At 54.6% G+C, this 18302-nt stretch overlaps 1 protein-coding gene across 1 annotated transcript in view; it reads left to right on the forward strand.

The window, feature by feature from the left end:
- The first annotated feature begins 229 nt into the window (after positions 1–229).
- The window catches only part of trpv6 (transient receptor potential cation channel, subfamily V, member 6), a 59526-nt gene continuing 41453 nt past the window's right edge, over positions 230–18302 (forward strand). Inside the window, exons 1-3 of the mRNA XM_043714239.2 lie at positions 230–518; positions 3577–3674; positions 8630–8752. Of these exons, the coding sequence (XP_043570174.2) occupies positions 388–518; positions 3577–3674; positions 8630–8752 (352 nt within the window). The 5' untranslated portion in view covers positions 230–387. The remainder of the gene's footprint in view (positions 519–3576; positions 3675–8629; positions 8753–18302) is intronic.

Here is an 18302-nt window from a genome sequence, read left to right on the forward strand (position 1 = left end):
CTTTATCAACTCTGACTTTCCAGTATCTGCGGTCCTTTCTCTCCCCATTGACTGGAAAGACAGCAGCTGAACTCAAAGGGTTAAGAGATACGTGTGAGACTGTTACTGGCTCCTCCCCAAAGGTGTGACAAATCCTGCAGTGTTCCAGTCACTACATTTATCAGTCTCTATCAGACCAGAACATGCCACAGGCTGGCTGCACTGAACTGAAGCTAACTACTTACAAGATTCCATCTTCCAGTCTGCTAACAACTGGCAAAGCAAGATTTAGTTTCTCTCTAAGACATTTCATTGCAACAAATCAGTTGGAAGACCATTGTTGGCAAAGGTCCTACCCAGTTTTTAGGAGCATTGATTCTCACTCTGTGCCTGGAGTCCAGGGACAAAATGCCAGGGCTCTTCTGGGGAGGCTGGAGGTTGACCTTCCGGAATTGGCTCCATGGACTGGTGCCAGATCAGCAGTCTGACAAGGAGTTTGATCCGGAGGTTTATGAACTGCATGTGAGACAGCAGAAGAGGTAAGTGAGGTGCAGGAGCAACAGAAGGGGTATTCCGAAAGGGCGTGGGGTTGAGTGTGCTGATGTCACCTTTTCTTCGGGATGAAGCCACTTTCTGTGGCTGCCAAGGCCATCACCTGGCAAATCTGAGTCAGCTATGAACAGGGGCATGATCCATGCTACCCCACTGGGAAGAAACCTAGAGGGGAAACGGTTAAGGCGGGGGGGAGGAGAATGCCAAGCGTGTTCAGATGAATTGTCAGAGGCAAAGTTAAACAGGAAAGTAAGGAGTGAACAATCTGTCTTTGGGAGCAGCCCCCCCCCCCCCCTGGAGTTATCAGGTTTGTTCTCTGATCCTGAGAGTGGAGCTCTGTAAGGTTTAGAGGCTGGAGGTTAAATTCTATTCTTACACACGAGCAACGCAAGGTGATAGTGTCACCTTCTGTGTCTGCTCATTGAGCTGAGGAATTGGGTCCGTTCCTGAAAGTCAAACCATACCTTCAGCTGGCCGAGCCCTCCCTGATCTCTCCATCTTGTGGCACTTCTCTGCTCCTTTATATACTCCTTAAAAACCTACCATTTTAATATTGCGTTGTCTTCTCTTGCCTTTTCTCTCGTCTGGTGTCAATCCTGTCTCATAGCGCTGCCCTGAAGTGACAACTGAATGGATTCACAGGTTGATATTGGTGTGAGGGTTTGAGATCTTCAAACTTCATATATTTCATAGAGTCAGGCCCCTGGCATTGTCCTTGCAGGCCAGAAACTTGTTCTCGCAAGACGGGCAAGGTCAGAGAGCAAGCACAGGTAGCACTGGTGCCCCCATCCATACCGACACACACAATGGCATTGATTGAAGACTATAGAGTCAGGGCATTCCTTTATCACCCACCTCACAATTGAGTCTGGTGAATGACAATTGCCCGTTGTGGAAGAAACTGGAAGTTTCTGTGCCAGTCAGATCTCCTCACGCCCCACCCCCTTCTTCACTGCGCCTGGCACAATAAGTTAAATGTACAGATGAAAGCTGGGAAATGATACGGCGCGTCCATGTGCATTGTGTTTGTTTCAGAGTGTAACCCCATCCTTTCTGTCACAGACTCTGATCAACTCAGGCTACAGTTCCAGCATTGGTAGCATAAACTGGATGGAATATCGCTGCTTCTGTAAGATTTGGGTGTTGTTTTATCATCTTACCATCATACCTTTAAAACTAGCGATCAGGCATGCCCATCCTATAATGCCTCAGCTCATTTTGTGCAGGACACATTAGGCTGGGGGTGAGCACTATTTCCTACTTGTCACTAGGTGTCAGCACTGAGCTGTCTGACTTGTAGAAACAGAGAAACTGCAAAATCACACATTCCGCTTGTGAAAACTTAATGTTTGTTAGAGAAACTGCCTGAATTATTGTTCATGCATAATTTTTTCTGAATTATTTTTATACAGGATACAACTGCCTGAACATCGTTCCACAAACATTCCCAGGAAAGGGACAGCCTGGGGTTAGATACAGAGTAAAGCCCTATCTACATTGTACCCCTATCAAATACTCCCAGGACAGGGACAGCACAGGGTAAATCTCCCTCTACACTGTTCCCCCATCAAATACTCTCAGGACAGGGACAGCACAGGGTAAATCTCCCTCTACACTGTTCCCCCATCAAATACTCTCAGGACAGGGACAGCACAGGGTAAATCTCCCTCTACACTGTTCCCCCTTCAAACACTCTCAGGACAGGGAAAGCACAGGGTAAATCTCCCTCTACACTGTTCCCCCATCAAATACTCCCAGGACAGGGACAGCACAGGGTAAATCTCCCTCTACACTGTTCCCCCATCAAATACTCCCAGGACAGGGACAGCACGGGGTTAGATACAGAGTAAAGTTATCTCTACACTGACCTATCAAACACTCCCAGGACAGGGACAGCACGGGGTTAGTTTTCGAGTAAACCTCCCTCTACACTGTCCCCATCAAACACTCCCAGGACAGGGTCAGCACGGGGTTAGATACAGAGTAAAACACCTTCTACACTGGTTCCCCCATCAAATACTCCCAGGACAGGGACAGCACGGGGTTGGATACAGAGTAAATCTCCCTCTACACTGTTCCCCCAGCAAACACTCCCAGGACAGGGACAGCACGGGGTTAGTTTTCGAGTAAACCTCCCTCTACACTGTCCCCATCAAATACTCCCAGGACAGGGACAGCACGGGGTTAGATACAGAGTAAATCTCCCTCTACACTGGTTCCCCCAGCAAACACTCCCAGGACAGGGACAGCATGGGGTTAGATACAGAGTAAAGCTACCTCCACACTGTCCCTATCAAACACTCCCAGGACAGGGACAGCACGGGGTTGGATACAGAGTAAGCCTCCCTCTATAGTGTCTCCATCAAACGATCACAGGACAGGGACAGCACAGAGTTAGATAGAGAGTAAAGCTACCTCTACACTGTCTCCAAAAACACTTACAGGACAGGGACAGCACAGGGTTAGATACAGCTTAAAGCTCTGTCTACACTGTCCCCCATCAAACATTCCCAGGACAGGGACAGCACGGAGTTAGATACAGGTTTATTGGGTTCAATTATGTATTTATTGTCATGTATGCTTGTTATATGTATTTGTTACAAATACCGTGAAAAGTGCTGTATAATGTCACCACTATCCAGCAGCATCTTAAAAACACAGGAAAAAAAGATATAGAATATAAAGAAATAAATGTAAAAGTCCAACATTACAGTCCTTCTAGTTAAGTGTCTTAACCATGGGTCTGGATCCAGACTCTTCCTCCCTGATGTTGAGACCAGCATGAAGCAATTAGCTGGCCTTGAGCCCCTTCACCGCTGGAACCATGGTGCTATATTGTGCTGCCATTTTACCTTCACTGACGTCATCGTTAGTCCGTGTTGGGCTGGTCTTGGCAATGCAACTTAAGATGGCTGGTCCCAAACATGACTCTGGTTAATACCTGTTCAACAATCTGACAGCACAGAAACAGTGAAAGTCATGCACCGGGGCATTGCGCTGCGTGTGATCAACACATTAATATATTCACTCTGCCTCTATTAACAGGATCAACGAGTCACTTCTACATTTTGCAGCCAAAGAAAATAAAGACCAGGATATTTTTAAACTTGCTCAATGTCCTTCATTTAACCCTTTGGAAACAGGTGAGAAACATTGTTTTAAATCACAGAATTGGTTTGGCCCATTTGGCCCATCCTGTCTGCCCTGCCTCTCTGAACGAGTGGTTCCAATCTCCAGCCTTTTCCACAGTAGCCCTGGATAGGATTCCTATTTAAATAATTTTCCAATATTCTTGAATTCCTCACTTGATCCGATCTCTGACATACTTCCAGACAGATACTCCCCCACCTATCAAATCACAATGTGAAAAATGTTTTTTCTCACTTCGCATTTGCCTCTTTTGCAAATTATTTTAAAAATATGCACTCTCATTTTCGATTCTTTTACGCATGGCAACAATTTCTCCCCATGCTTTTGAAAACTTTGATCAAATCACCCCTTGGCATTCTCCTCTTCAAACAGAACAGTCCCAAGTTCTCCAATCTCTCCTCACAACTGACCTTTCTCATCCCTGGAACCATTTTCGGCAATCTCTGGATGCTTGATTTCACATACATTGAAATTCCAGTCAGTTAGTTAAACACAGATCTCCCTTAAGAAATCCTTGCTGGGTTTCCTTAACAAACTCATATTGGTCCAGGTGTCTATTAATCCTGGACCAAATTATTGTTTTTGAAAGTTTCACAACCTCTTAAGTTAAATTGACCTGGTCCATAATTGTTGGGCTTATTCTTGCCCCCTCTTGTTTCATTACCCTGATGTACTTATGTAAGGTATGAATTGTCTGGTTAACACACAAAACCATACTTTTCACTGCATCTCAGTACATGACAATAATAAATGTGTGACAAGTAATAAATAGGCCAGCATGGTGGCTCAGTGGTTAGCACTGCTGCCTCACAGCGCCAGACACCCAGGTTCGACTCCAGCCTCGGGTGACTGTCTGTGTGGAGTTTGCACATTTTCCCTGTGTCTGCGTGGGTTTCCTCTGGGTACTCCAGTTTCCTCCCACAGTCCAAACGATGTGCAGATTAGATGGATTGGCCATGTTGAATTGCCCCATAGTGTGCAGGGATGTACAGGCTGAGTGGGCTCGCTGTGGGAGATGTAGGATTACAGGGATTGGGTCTGGGTGAGGTGAATGGCCTGCTCTTACACTTTAGGAATTCTATGAAATTAAATCAAAATCTTCTCCACAGACAATTTATGTCCAAATTTCTATTTGTGATCCAACTTTGGCATAACATTGGAAATGCCTACATGAGCTGACTGTCGCAAGATGTTGTTTAAATGCTGCACTGTCCTTGTGAATTGTCCTAATGAATCATAGAATCCCTACAAATGTGGAAACATTTCCCTCTGAATGATGAACCTAACACTATGGGCAATTTAGCATGGCCAATTCACTTGACCTGCACATCTTTGGACTGTGGAGGGAAACCTGAGCACCCAGAGGAAACCCACGCAGACACGGGGAGAATGTGCAAACTCCACACAGATAGTCGCCTGAGGTTGGAATCGAACCTGGGACCCTGGTGCTGTGAGGTGCTAACCACTGAGTCACCGTGCCACTCCCCATTCTCCCCATTCTCTTAGTTAGGGGAAATGTTGAGTAATAGGGTAGGATTGGACGGTCGGTGTGGACTTGTTGGGCCAAAGGACCTGTTTCCACACCAACGGGCACCTAATCTAATCTAATCTAATTCACATAACCTACACATCTTTGGACTGTGGACCACCCAGAGGAAACCCATGCAGAATGTGCAAACTCCACACAGACTAGTCTGAGGCTAGTATTGAGCCCAGGTCCCTAGCACAATGAGGCAGCAGAACTAACCACTGAGCCACCGCGCTGTCTTAATGAGTGCAAGATGAAAACCTTCTTGTCTTTTTCAGCAATCCTCAAGTTCTGTACTGCTAAACACCAATTTGTACACCTTATTGAAATCTATAACATCCTGAAGAACTTGAAGGGGCAACACTGACTCTTTTTGGGGGGGGAGACTGGAATTAGGGGGTACAATTTAAGAATAAGGTCTCACTCTTTCAAGACAGAGATGATGAGAACTTTGTCTTCCCAGAGGGTTATTGGGCTGTGGAGTTCTCTTTCTGAGGGAGCAGTCAAGGTTGGCCATTGAACTGACCCAAGGTAGAGTTAGAATGAATTCCAATCGATAAAGGAGTCAAGGGTTATGAGGATCATACAGGAAGTGGAGTTTAAATTACAGCCCTAAGTAATCATAATCTTATCAAATGGCAGTCAAATTCCAGAGGGTTAAATGGTCTATTCCTGCTTCTAGCACCTTGTTTCTACATCCGACCCGGCTTCCTGTTGCCATGGTGAGAGCCAAAGGCGTTTATTGTTCCAGGATTTAACTCCCGAATGACCTTGATGAGAAAGAGCTGCTCATCCTTCCAGAGTGCCAATGTCTCTATCAGGGGCTCTGTCAACTCTACCTCTCCGTTGGATAAAAGGTGGCTTCCCACCCACAACATTGCAGCTCCTTCACAGCGATATGCTCTGTTTAGCAAAAGAGTTTTGCATTCTAAAGATTAGATTAGATTCCTTACAATGTGGAAACAGGCCCTTCAGCCCAACAAGTCCACACCGACCCTCCGAAGGGCAACCCACCCAGACCCATTCCGCTACATTTACCCCTGAGTAATCCACCTAACATTACGGGCAATTTAGCATGGCCAATTTACCTGACCTGCACATCTTTGGGCTGTGGGAGGAAACCGGAGCACCCAGAGGAAACCCACGCAGACTCGGGGAGAATGTGCAAACTCCACACAGTTGCCCGAGGTGGGAATTAAACCTGGGTCCCTTGTGCTGTAAGGCTAACCACTGAGCCACCGTGTCGTAAGATGTACATAGAGGGTCAGCTGATTAAACTATAAATCAATGCTCTGTTTAACACATCTTCGGAACACTGGTGTTTATAGAAATATAGCTCAGCAAAAACTGGGATAGCTACAGAATGAGGCTACGCAGCTCGGAGAGTCTACCCTGCCTCTCTGATGTGGAGGGCTGATCTCGACCTTTTTACCCACTTTTTGGATTATCCCAAACATCTTTAGCTGCGTAATTATTTGCTGTCCTTTGAACAGATTTGAAATGTTAGAGACAGTATTACATCTGATAATCCCAGCGTAGAGAGCAATGTACGGTTTCTTTTACGTAAAGCATGTGTCAGATTTGATGAGCAAGTTTGAAACTGGCTTCTCCCAGACTATTCACAATACCCAGTGGTGAAAGTAGGATGAAAGATACAGCGAGCTTTCCTTGTGCCACTTCCTTCAGTACCCCCAGTCCAGCTCCTAACCCAACCTCTGTTGTTTGAATAGATTACTAGGTAAAGTTGAGGGTATTCATGGTTTCTCATGTTATACTGTTACCTCCTAATCCCAAACCTTTTGAATTTGACCATAACAACATATTGCAATTTTAAATACCAGCAACATTTTCCTTACTGTAACTCTCCCTCCAGTTACTGTGACCAACAGCCTATCTCTTAAAAGTTTGAATTGTAGCAAACATTTTATTTCAATATTATTCAACCAGTGTGTTTATTTGAAGATGTATATAGACCTTCCCGTGGAGTACAGCACCCACTACAGTCCTGAAATTCCTCTTTCTCAGATCACAATAGTAACCAATTCAGTCCACATCCATGCTGATGTTCCTTAGAATTAAAACTAATGAGAAAAGGTAACTACTTTCTTGCATCCTTACATAATACGAGCTAGCATGCGTCAAGCCAGAGTGCAGATGCAAACAGAAAGCAGAAGTTGTTGGGAGACACATATTAGGTCTGGCAGCATTTGTAGTGTGTGATAGAGAGAGACAGAGCAAACATTACGAGTTCAGTTCATTTCGAAGAAGAGTCGTAGAATCCCTACAGTGTGGAAGCAGGCCATTCGGCCCATCAGTTCCAAACCAACCCTCTGAAGAGGATCCCACCCAGACCCAACCGCAGCCCCCCACCCCATAACCTCACATTTCCCATGGCTAACCCACCTAGCTTGTATAGCCCTGGACACTGTAATGTAGCCAAGCCACCTGACCTGCACATCTTTGGACCGTGGGAGGAAACCGGAGGAAACCCACACAGATATGGGGAGAATGTGCAAAACTCTACAAACAGTCAGCCACGAGTTGAATTGAACCCGCATCCCTGGTGTTTTGAGGCAGCAGTGCTAACCATGGAGCCACCATATCAGGCTCAAAATGTGAACTCTGTTTCTCTCTCAACATTTGCGGCCAGACCTGCTGAGTTTCTCTGGCACTTTCTGTATTTGTTTCAGATTTCCAGCATACACTGTTGTTTGTTTTGTTTTACTCAGGGCTTAAATGTCTGTTGATAACCCATCCACCGAAAGGGAAACAAAAGTCAAGAAGGACTGTGAAGAATTGGAGTGGAGCTATGGGTTAGGGTGAAGTTCTCAAGTGTCATCTCCCTTTATGTCACAGTATTGGAGCTGAACCGGTCACCACTGCTGCCCATCCTGCTGTCATAAATAGAGATGGTTAACCAGCCCTGAAACCTCAGGAGTGTTACTGTGGAAGAAACACTATGTGTACTAATCCATGTGTACTAATCCATAACCATAATCTCACAGTCTAGTACTGACGTCTTTACGTTTGGACCAGGAAATCCCAGCCCAGCTCCCACTCTAAGGCTCATTGGCCATGGAGGCGGGTCTGTACTGTGACTATAAACACAGGGTCAGCCTGATCAATCCTTCCAATACTCCTGAAAACAGGAAGTAAGAGTGTGAGAGTCTCCGGTCAGCCATCTTAGAGAAGGCAATGACAACTACTTTGCCCACAAGTGGGGTCCAATCCAATGGAAGTCTATGACCAAGCCATTGGTCATGAGGTTGGTCATAAAGGACTGACTGTAGCGTCTCATCACCCTCCCCAAGAGGCATACAATGAATCACTGTACTTTGTCTTAGCTGTTTCTTTGCTCAGGGCTCCCCCTACCAGCTTCACTAAATCCCATCACAAATTTTCTTCACTCCATCTCTGCAGGTATAATGGGGGAGACAGCATTGCATGTAGCCGCGACGTACAATGCTAACAGGGCAGCAATCGCTCTCCTTGATGTGGCTCCTGAGCTCATGAACATTCCAATCTCTGGCGAGCTCTACGCAGGTACTAGCTGGTTTAGCTTGGTATAGTCTCAGGGTGAGTCAGCATGGTACTCTGTAGGAAACTCGAATATAAGCATTGTGAATCCCTACACATGCGCAATACTCAGAGAGGAATGGGCAATGGGCTGTGAATGGGAAATGGGGAGAATGGGCAGTGGGTGGAGGATGGGGAATGGGCAGTGAGTGGGGGTGGGGAATGGGCTGTAAGTGGGAAATGGGGGGGGGGGTGGGCAGTGAGTGGGGGGTGAGGAATGGGCTGTGAGTGGGAAATGGGGGGAATGGGCAGTGAGTGGGGGACGGACAGTGAATGGGAGTGGGCTGTGAGCGGAGGATGGCTGTGAGTGGGGGAATGGACCATGAGTGGGTGACTGGCTGTGAATGGGAGGTGGGCAGTGAGTGGGGGAATGGGCAGTGAGTGGGGGAATGGGCAGTGAGTGGGGGAATGGGTAGTGAGTGGGGGATGGGCAGTGAGTGGGGGAACTGGGCAGTGAGTGGGGGAATTGGCAGTGAGTGGGGGGTGGGCAGTGAGTGGGGGGTGGGCAGTGAGTGGGGGAATGGGCAGTGAGTGGGGGAATGGGCAGTGAGTGGGGGAATGGGCAGTGAGTGGGGAATGGGCAGTGAGTGGGGGGATGGGCAGTGAGTGGGGGGATGGGCAGTGAGTGGGGGGATGGGCAGTGAGTGGGGGGATGGGCTGTGAGTGGGGATGGGCTGTGAGTGGGGGATGGGCTGTGAGTGGGGGATGGACAGTGAGTGGGAAATGGGGGAATGGGCAGTGAGTGGGGGACGGACAGTGAATGGGGGTGGGCTGTGAGTGGAGGATGGCTGTGAGTGGGGGAATGGACAGTGAGTGAGTGACTTGCTGTGAATGGAAGGTGGGCTGTGAGTGGGGGAATGAGCAGTGAGTGGGGGAATGGACAGTGAGTGGGCGATGGGCAGTGAGTGGGGGAATGGACAGTGAGTGGGCGATGGGCAGTGAGTGGGAGAATGGGCAGTGAGTGGGGGGTGGGCAGTGAGTGGGAGAATGGGCAGTGAGTGGGGGATGGGCAGTGAGTGGGGGATGGGCAGTGAGTGGGGGAATTGGCAGTGAGTGGGGGAATTGGCAGTGAGTGGGGGGTGGGCAGTGAGTGGGGGATGGGCAGTGAGTGGGGAATGGGCAGTGAGTGGGGGATGGGTGTGACTGGGGGAATTGGCAGTGAGTGGGGGGTGGGCAGTGAGTGGGGGATGGGCAGTGAGTGGGGAATGGGCAGTGAGTGGGGGATGGGTGTGACTGGGGGAATGGGCTGTGAGTGGGAGAATGGGCTGTGAGTGGGAGAATGGGCTGTGAGTGGGAGAATGGGCTGTGAGTGGGGGAGTGGGCTGTGAGTGGGGGATGGGCAGTGAGTGGGGAAATTGGCAGTGAGTGGGGGAATTGGCAGTGAGTGGGGGAATTGGCAGTGAGTGGGGGATGGGTGTGACTGGGGGAATGGGCTGTGAGTGGGAGAATGGGCTGTGAGCGGGGGATGGGCAGTGAGTGGGGGGTGGGCAGTGAGTGGGGGATGGGCAGTGAGTGGGGAAATTGGCAGTGAGTGGGGGAATTGGCAGTGAGTGGGGGAATTGGCAGTGAGTGGGGGATGGGTGTGACTGGGGGAATGGGCTGTGAGTGGGAGAATGGGCTGTGAGCGGGGGATGGGCAGTGAGTGGGGGGTGGGCAGTGAGTGGGGGATGGGCAGTGAGTGGGGAAATTGGCAGTGAGTGGGGGAATTGGCAGTGAGTGGGGGAATGGGCTGTGAGTGGGGGAATTGGCAGTGAGTGGGAGAATGGGCTGTGAGTGGGAGAATGGGCTGTGAGTGGGAGAATGGGCTGTGAGTGCAGGATGGGCTGTGAGTGGGGGATGGGCAGTGAGTGGGGGGTGGACAGTGAGTGGGGAATGGGCTGTGAGTTGGGGATAGACAGTGTGTGGGGAATGGGCAGTGTGTGGGGAATGGGCAGTGAGTGGGGGAATGGGCAGTGAGTGGGGGAATGGGCAGTGAGTGGGGAATGGGCTGTGAGTGGGGGAATGGGCTGTGAGTGGGTGAATGAGCAGTGAGTGGGTGAATGGGCTGTGAGTGGGGGAATGGGCTGTGAGTGGGGGAATGGGCTGTGAGTGGGGGAATGGGCTGTGAGTGGGGGAATGGGCTGTGAGTGGGGGAATGGACTGTGAGTGGGGGAATGGGCTGTGAGTGGGGGAATGAGCAGTGAGTGGGGGAATGGGCTGTGAGTGGGGGATTGGCAGTGAAAATGGGATGGGCAGTGAGTGGGAAATGGGCAGTGAGTGGGGGACGGACAGTGAATGGGCGTGGGCTGTGAGTGGAGGATGGCTGTGAGTGGGGGAATGGACAGTGAGTGAGTGGCTGTGAATGGGGGGTGGGCATTGAGTGGGGGATGGGCAGTGAGTGGGGGACAGGGCAGTGAGTGGGGGACAGGGCAGTGAGTGGGGGACAGGGCAGTGAGTGGAGAACAGGGCAGTGAGTGGGGGAATGGGCAGTGAGTGGGGGAATTGGCAGTGAGTGGGGGAATTGGCAGTGAGTGGGGGGTGGGCAGTGAGTGGGGGATGGGCAGTGAGTGGGGAATGGGCAGTGAGTGGGGGATGGGTGTGACTGGGGGAATGGGCTGTGAGTGGGAGAATGGGCTGTGAGTGGGAGAATGGGCTGTGAGTGGGAGAATGGGCAGTGAGTGGGGGATGGGCAGTGAGTGGGGGATGGGCAGTGAGTGGGGGAATTGGCAGTGAGTGGGGGAATTGGCAGTGAGTGGGGGGTGGGCAGTGAGTGGGGGATGGGCAGTGAGTGGGGAATGGGCAGTGAGTGGGGGATGGGTGTGACTGGGGGAATGGGCTGTGAGTGGGAGAATGGGCTGTGAGTGGGAGAATGGGCTGTGAGTGGGAGAATGGGCTGTGAGTGGGGGAGTGGGCTGTGAGTGGGGGATGGGCAGTGAGTGGGGAAATTGGCAGTGAGTGGGGGAATTGGCAGTGAGTGGGGGAATTGGCAGTGAGTGGGGGATGGGTGTGACTGGGGGAATGGGCTGTGAGTGGGAGAATGGGCTGTGAGCGGGGGATGGGCAGTGAGTGGGGGGTGGGCAGTGAGTGGGGGATGGGCAGTGAGTGGGGAAATTGGCAGTGAGTGGGGGAATTGGCAGTGAGTGGGGGAATTGGCAGTGAGTGGGAGAATGGGCTGTGAGTGGGAGAATGGGCTGTGAGTGGGAGAATGGGCTGTGAGTGCAGGATGGGCTGTGAGTGGGGGATGGGCAGTGAGTGGGGGGTGGACAGTGAGTGGGGAATGGGCTGTGAGTTGGGGATAGACAGTGTGTGGGGAATGGGCAGTGTGTGGGGAATGGGCAGTGAGTGGGGGAATGGGCAGTGAGTGGGGGAATGGGCAGTGAGTGGGGAATGGGCTGTGAGTGGGGGAATGGGCTGTGAGTGGGTGAATGAGCAGTGAGTGGGTGAATGGGCTGTGAGTGGGGGAATGGGCTGTGAGTGGGGGAATGGGCTGTGAGTGGGGGAATGGGCTGTGAGTGGGGGAATGGGCTGTGAGTGGGGGAATGGACTGTGAGTGGGGGAATGGGCTGTGAGTGGGGGAATGAGCAGTGAGTGGGGGAATGGGCTGTGAGTGGGGGATTGGCAGTGAAAATGGGATGGGCAGTGAGTGGGAAATGGGCAGTGAGTGGGGGACGGACAGTGAATGGGCGTGGGCTGTGAGTGGAGGATGGCTGTGAGTGGGGGAATGGACAGTGAGTGAGTGGCTGTGAATGGGGGGTGGGCATTGAGTGGGGGATGGGCAGTGAGTGGGGGACAGGGCAGTGAGTGGGGGACAGGGCAGTGAGTGGGGGACAGGGCAGTGAGTGGAGAACAGGGCAGTGAGTGGGGGAATGGGCAGTGAGTGGGGGAATGGGCAGTGAGTGGGCGATGGGCAGTGAGTGGGCGATGGGCAGTGAGTGGGGGAATGGGCAGTGAGTGGGGGAATGGGCAGTGAGTGGGCGATGGGCAGTGAGTGGGCGATGGGCAGTGAGTGGGGGAATGGGCAGTGAGTGGGCGATGGGCATGAGTGGGAGAATGGGCAGTGAGTGGGAGAATGGGCAGTGAGTGGGGGGTGGGCTGTGAGTGGGGGAATTGGCAGTGAGTGGGAGAATGGGCAGTGAGTGGGCGATGGGCAGTGAGTGGGAGAATGGGCAGTGTGTGGGGAATGGGCAGTGAGTGGGAGAATGGGCAGTGTGTGGGGAATGGGCAGTGAGTGGGAGAATGGGCAGTGAGTGGGGGAATTGGCAGTGAGTGGGGGAATTGGCAGCGAGTGGGGGAATGGGCAGTGAGTGGGGGAACAGGGCAGTGAGTGGGGGAACAGGGCAGTGAGTGGGGGAATTGGCAGCGAGTGGGGGAATTGGCAGCGAGTGGGGGAATGGGCAGTGAGTGGGGGAACAGGGCAGTGAGTGGGGGAACAGGGCAGTGAGTGGGGGAACAGGGCAGTGAGTGGGGGACAGGGCAGTGAGTGGGGGACAGGGCAGTGAGTGGGGGACAGGGCAGTGAGTGGTGGACAGGGCAGTGAGTGGGGGGCAGGGCAGTGAGTGGGGGACAGGGCAGTGAGTGGGGGAATGGGCAGTGAGTGGGGGAATGGGCAGTGAGCAGGGGTGGGCTGTGAGTTGGGGGATGGGCAGTGAGTGGGGGATGGGCAGTGAGTGGGAGAATGGGCAGTGAGTGGGGGAATTGGCAGTGACTGGGTGAATGGGCAGTGAGTGGGGGAATTGGCAGCGAGTGGGGGAATTGGCAGTGAGTGGGGGAACGGGCAGTGAGTGGGGGAACAGGGCAGTGAGTGGGGGAACAGGGCAGTGAGTGGGGGAACAGGGCAGTGAGTGGGGGAACGGGCAGTGAGTGGGGGAACAGGGCAGTGAGTGGGGGAACAGGGCAGTGAGTGGGGGAACAGGGCAGTGAGTGGGGGAACAGGGCAGTGAGTGGGGGAACAGGGCAGTGAGTGGGGGACAGGGCAGTGAGTGGGGGACAGGGCAGTGAGTGGGGGACAGGGCAGTGAGTGGTGGACAGGGCAGTGAGTGGGGGGCTGGGCAGTGAGTGGGGGACAGGGCAGTGAGTGGTGGACAGGGCAGTGAGTGGTGGACAGGGCAGTGAGTGGGGGATGGGCAGTGAGTGGGGGACAGGGCAGTGAGTGGGGGACAGGGCAGTGAGTGGGGGACAGGGCAGTGAGTGGAGAACAGGGCAGTGAGTGGGGGAATGGGCAGTGAGTGGGGGAATGGGCAGTGAGTGGGCGATGGGCAGTGAGTGGGCGATGGGCAGTGAGTGGGGGAATGGGCAGTGAGTGGGGGAATGGGCAGTGAGTGGGCGATGGGCAGTGAGTGGGCGATGGGCAGTGAGTGGGGGAATGGGCAGTGAGTGGGCGATGGGCATGAGTGGGAGAATGGGCAGTGAGTGGGAGAATGGGCAGTGAGTGGGGGGTGGGCTGTGAGTGGGGGAATTGGCAGTGAGTGGGAGAATGGGCAGTGAGTGGGCGATGGGCAGTGAGTGGGCGATGGGCAGTGTGTGGGGAATGGGCAGTGAGTGGGAGAATGGGCAGTGAGTGGGGGAATTGGCAGTGAGTGGGGGAATTGGCAGCGAGTGGGGGAATGGGCAGTGAGTGGGGGAACAGGGCAGTGAGTGGGGGAACAGGGCAGTGAGTGGGGGAATTGGCAGCGAGTGGGGGAATTGGCAGCGAGTGGGGGAATGGGCAGTGAGTGGGGGAACAGGGCAGTGAGTGGGGGAACAGGGCAGTGAGTGGGGGAACAGGGCAGTGAGTGGGGGACAGGGCAGTGAGTGGGGGACAGGGCAGTGAGTGGGGGACAGGGCAGTGAGTGGTGGACAGGGCAGTGAGTGGGGGGCAGGGCAGTGAGTGGGGGACAGGGCAGTGAGTGGGGGAATGGGCAGTGAGTGGGGGAATGGGCAGTGAGCAGGGGTGGGCTGTGAGTTGGGGGATGGGCAGTGAGTGGGGGATGGGCAGTGAGTGGGAGAATGGGCAGTGAGTGGGGGAATTGGCAGTGACTGGGTGAATGGGCAGTGACTGGGGGAATTGGCAGCGAGTGGGGGAATTGGCAGTGAGTGGGGGAACGGGCAGTGAGTGGGGGAACAGGGCAGTGAGTGGGGGAACAGGGCAGTGAGTGGGGGAACAGGGCAGTGAGTGGGGGAACGGGCAGTGAGTGGGGGAACAGGGCAGTGAGTGGGGGAACAGGGCAGTGAGTGGGGGAACAGGGCAGTGAGTGGGGGACAGGGCAGTGAGTGGGGGACAGGGCAGTGAGTGGGGGACAGGGCAGTGAGTGGTGGACAGGGCAGTGAGTGGGGGGCTGGGCAGTGAGTGGGGGACAGGGCAGTGAGTGGGGGAATGGGCAGTGAGCAGGGGTGGGCTGTGAGTTGGGGGATGGGCAGTGAGTGGGGGATGGGCAGTGAGTGGGGGATGGGCAGTGAGTGGGGGAATTGGCAGTGACTGGGTGAATGGGCAGTGACTGGGGGAATTGGCAGCGAGTGGGGGAATTGGCTGTGAGTGGGAGAATGGGCTGTGAGTGGGAGAATGGGCTGTGAGTGGGGGATGGGCAGTGAGTGGGGGGTGGGCAGTGAGTGGGGGATGGGTGTGACTGGGGGAATGGGCTGTGAGTGGGAGAATGGGCTGTGAGCGGGGGATGGGCAGTGAGTGGGGGGTGGGCAGTGAGTGGGGGATGGGCAGTGAGTGGGGAAATTGGCAGTGAGTGGGGGAATTGGCAGTGAGTGGGGGAATTGGCAGTGAGTGGGGGAATTGGCAGTGAGTGGGAGAATGGGCTGTGAGTGGGAGAATGGGCTGTGAGTGGGAGAATGGGCTGTGAGTGCAGGATGGGCTGTGAGTGGGGGATGGGCAGTGAGTGGGGGGTGGACAGTGAGTGGGGAATGGGCTGTGAGTTGGGGATAGACAGTGTGTGGGGAATGGGCAGTGTGTGGGGAATGGGCAGTGAGTGGGGGAATGGGCAGTGAGTGGGGGAATGGGCAGTGAGTGGGGGAATGGGCAGTGAGTGGGGAATGGGCTGTGAGTGGGGGAATGGGCTGTGAGTGGGTGAATGAGCAGTGAGTGGGTGAATGGGCTGTGAGTGGGGGAATGGGCTGTGAGTGGGGGAATGGGCTGTGAGTGGGGGAATGGGCTGTGAGTGGGGGAATGGGCTGTGAGTGGGGGAATGGACTGTGAGTGGGGGAATGGGCTGTGAGTGGGGGAATGAGCAGTGAGTGGGGGAATGGGCTGTGAGTGGGGGATTGGCAGTGAAAATGGGATGGGCAGTGAGTGGGAAATGGGCAGTGAGTGGGGGACGGACAGTGAATGGGCGTGGGCTGTGAGTGGAGGATGGCTGTGAGTGGGGGAATGGACAGTGAGTGAGTGGCTGTGAATGGGGGGTGGGCATTGAGTGGGGGATGGGCAGTGAGTGGGGGACAGGGCAGTGAGTGGGGGACAGGGCAGTGAGTGGGGGACAGGGCAGTGAGTGGAGAACAGGGCAGTGAGTGGGGGAATGGGCAGTGAGTGGGGGAATGGGCAGTGAGTGGGCGATGGGCAGTGAGTGGGCGATGGGCAGTGAGTGGGGGAATGGGCAGTGAGTGGGGGAATGGGCAGTGAGTGGGCGATGGGCAGTGAGTGGGCGATGGGCAGTGAGTGGGGGAATGGGCAGTGAGTGGGCGATGGGCATGAGTGGGAGAATGGGCAGTGAGTGGGAGAATGGGCAGTGAGTGGGGGGTGGGCTGTGAGTGGGGGAATTGGCAGTGAGTGGGAGAATGGGCAGTGAGTGGGCGATGGGCAGTGAGTGGGAGAATGGGCAGTGTGTGGGGAATGGGCAGTGAGTGGGAGAATGGGCAGTGTGTGGGGAATGGGCAGTGAGTGGGAGAATGGGCAGTGAGTGGGGGAATTGGCAGTGAGTGGGGGAATTGGCAGCGAGTGGGGGAATGGGCAGTGAGTGGGGGAACAGGGCAGTGAGTGGGGGAACAGGGCAGTGAGTGGGGGAATTGGCAGCGAGTGGGGGAATTGGCAGCGAGTGGGGGAATGGGCAGTGAGTGGGGGAACAGGGCAGTGAGTGGGGGAACAGGGCAGTGAGTGGGGGAACAGGGCAGTGAGTGGGGGACAGGGCAGTGAGTGGGGGACAGGGCAGTGAGTGGGGGACAGGGCAGTGAGTGGTGGACAGGGCAGTGAGTGGGGGGCAGGGCAGTGAGTGGGGGACAGGGCAGTGAGTGGGGGAATGGGCAGTGAGTGGGGGAATGGGCAGTGAGCAGGGGTGGGCTGTGAGTTGGGGGATGGGCAGTGAGTGGGGGATGGGCAGTGAGTGGGAGAATGGGCAGTGAGTGGGGGAATTGGCAGTGACTGGGTGAATGGGCAGTGAGTGGGGGAATTGGCAGCGAGTGGGGGAATTGGCAGTGAGTGGGGGAATGGGCAGTGAGCAGGGGTGGGCTGTGAGTTGGGGGATGGGCAGTGAGTGGGGGATGGGCAGTGAGTGGGAGAATGGGCAGTGAGTGGGGGAATTGGCAGTGACTGGGTGAATGGGCAGTGAGTGGGGGAATTGGCAGCGAGTGGGGGAATTGGCAGTGAGTGGGGGAACGGGCAGTGAGTGGGGGAACAGGGCAGTGAGTGGGGGAACAGGGCAGTGAGTGGGGGAACAGGGCAGTGAGTGGGGGAACGGGCAGTGAGTGGGGGAACAGGGCAGTGAGTGGGGGAACAGGGCAGTGAGTGGGGGAACAGGGCAGTGAGTGGGGGAACAGGGCAGTGAGTGGGGGAACAGGGCAGTGAGTGGGGGACAGGGCAGTGAGTGGGGGACAGGGCAGTGAGTGGGGGACAGGGCAGTGAGTGATGGACAGGGCAGTGAGTGGGGGGCTGGGCAGTGAGTGGGGGACAGGGCAGTGAGTGGTGGACAGGGCAGTGAGTGGTGGACAGGGCAGTGAGTGGGGGATGGGCAGTGAGTGGGGGACAGGGCAGTGAGTGGGGGACAGGGCAGTGAGTGGGGGACAGGGCAGTGAGTGGAGAACAGGGCAGTGAGTGGGGGAATGGGCAGTGAGTGGGGGAATGGGCAGTGAGTGGGCGATGGGCAGTGAGTGGGCGATGGGCAGTGAGTGGGGGAATGGGCAGTGAGTGGGGGAATGGGCAGTGAGTGGGCGATGGGCAGTGAGTGGGCGATGGGCAGTGAGTGGGGGAATGGGCAGTGAGTGGGCGATGGGCATGAGTGGGAGAATGGGCAGTGAGTGGGAGAATGGGCAGTGAGTGGGGGGTGGGCTGTGAGTGGGGGAATTGGCAGTGAGTGGGAGAATGGGCAGTGAGTGGGCGATGGGCAGTGAGTGGGCGATGGGCAGTGTGTGGGGAATGGGCAGTGAGTGGGAGAATGGGCAGTGAGTGGGGGAATTGGCAGTGAGTGGGGGAATTGGCAGCGAGTGGGGGAATGGGCAGTGAGTGGGGGAACAGGGCAGTGAGTGGGGGAACAGGGCAGTGAGTGGGGGAATTGGCAGCGAGTGGGGGAATTGGCAGCGAGTGGGGGAATGGGCAGTGAGTGGGGGAACAGGGCAGTGAGTGGGGGAA

This window comes from Chiloscyllium plagiosum, unplaced genomic scaffold (genome assembly GCF_037043375.1).
Source record: "Chiloscyllium plagiosum isolate Xiang-an unplaced genomic scaffold, Cpla_swu_hap1 HiC_scaffold_25, whole genome shotgun sequence".
In the NCBI taxonomy this organism is placed as follows: domain Eukaryota; kingdom Metazoa; phylum Chordata; class Chondrichthyes; order Orectolobiformes; family Hemiscylliidae; genus Chiloscyllium; species Chiloscyllium plagiosum.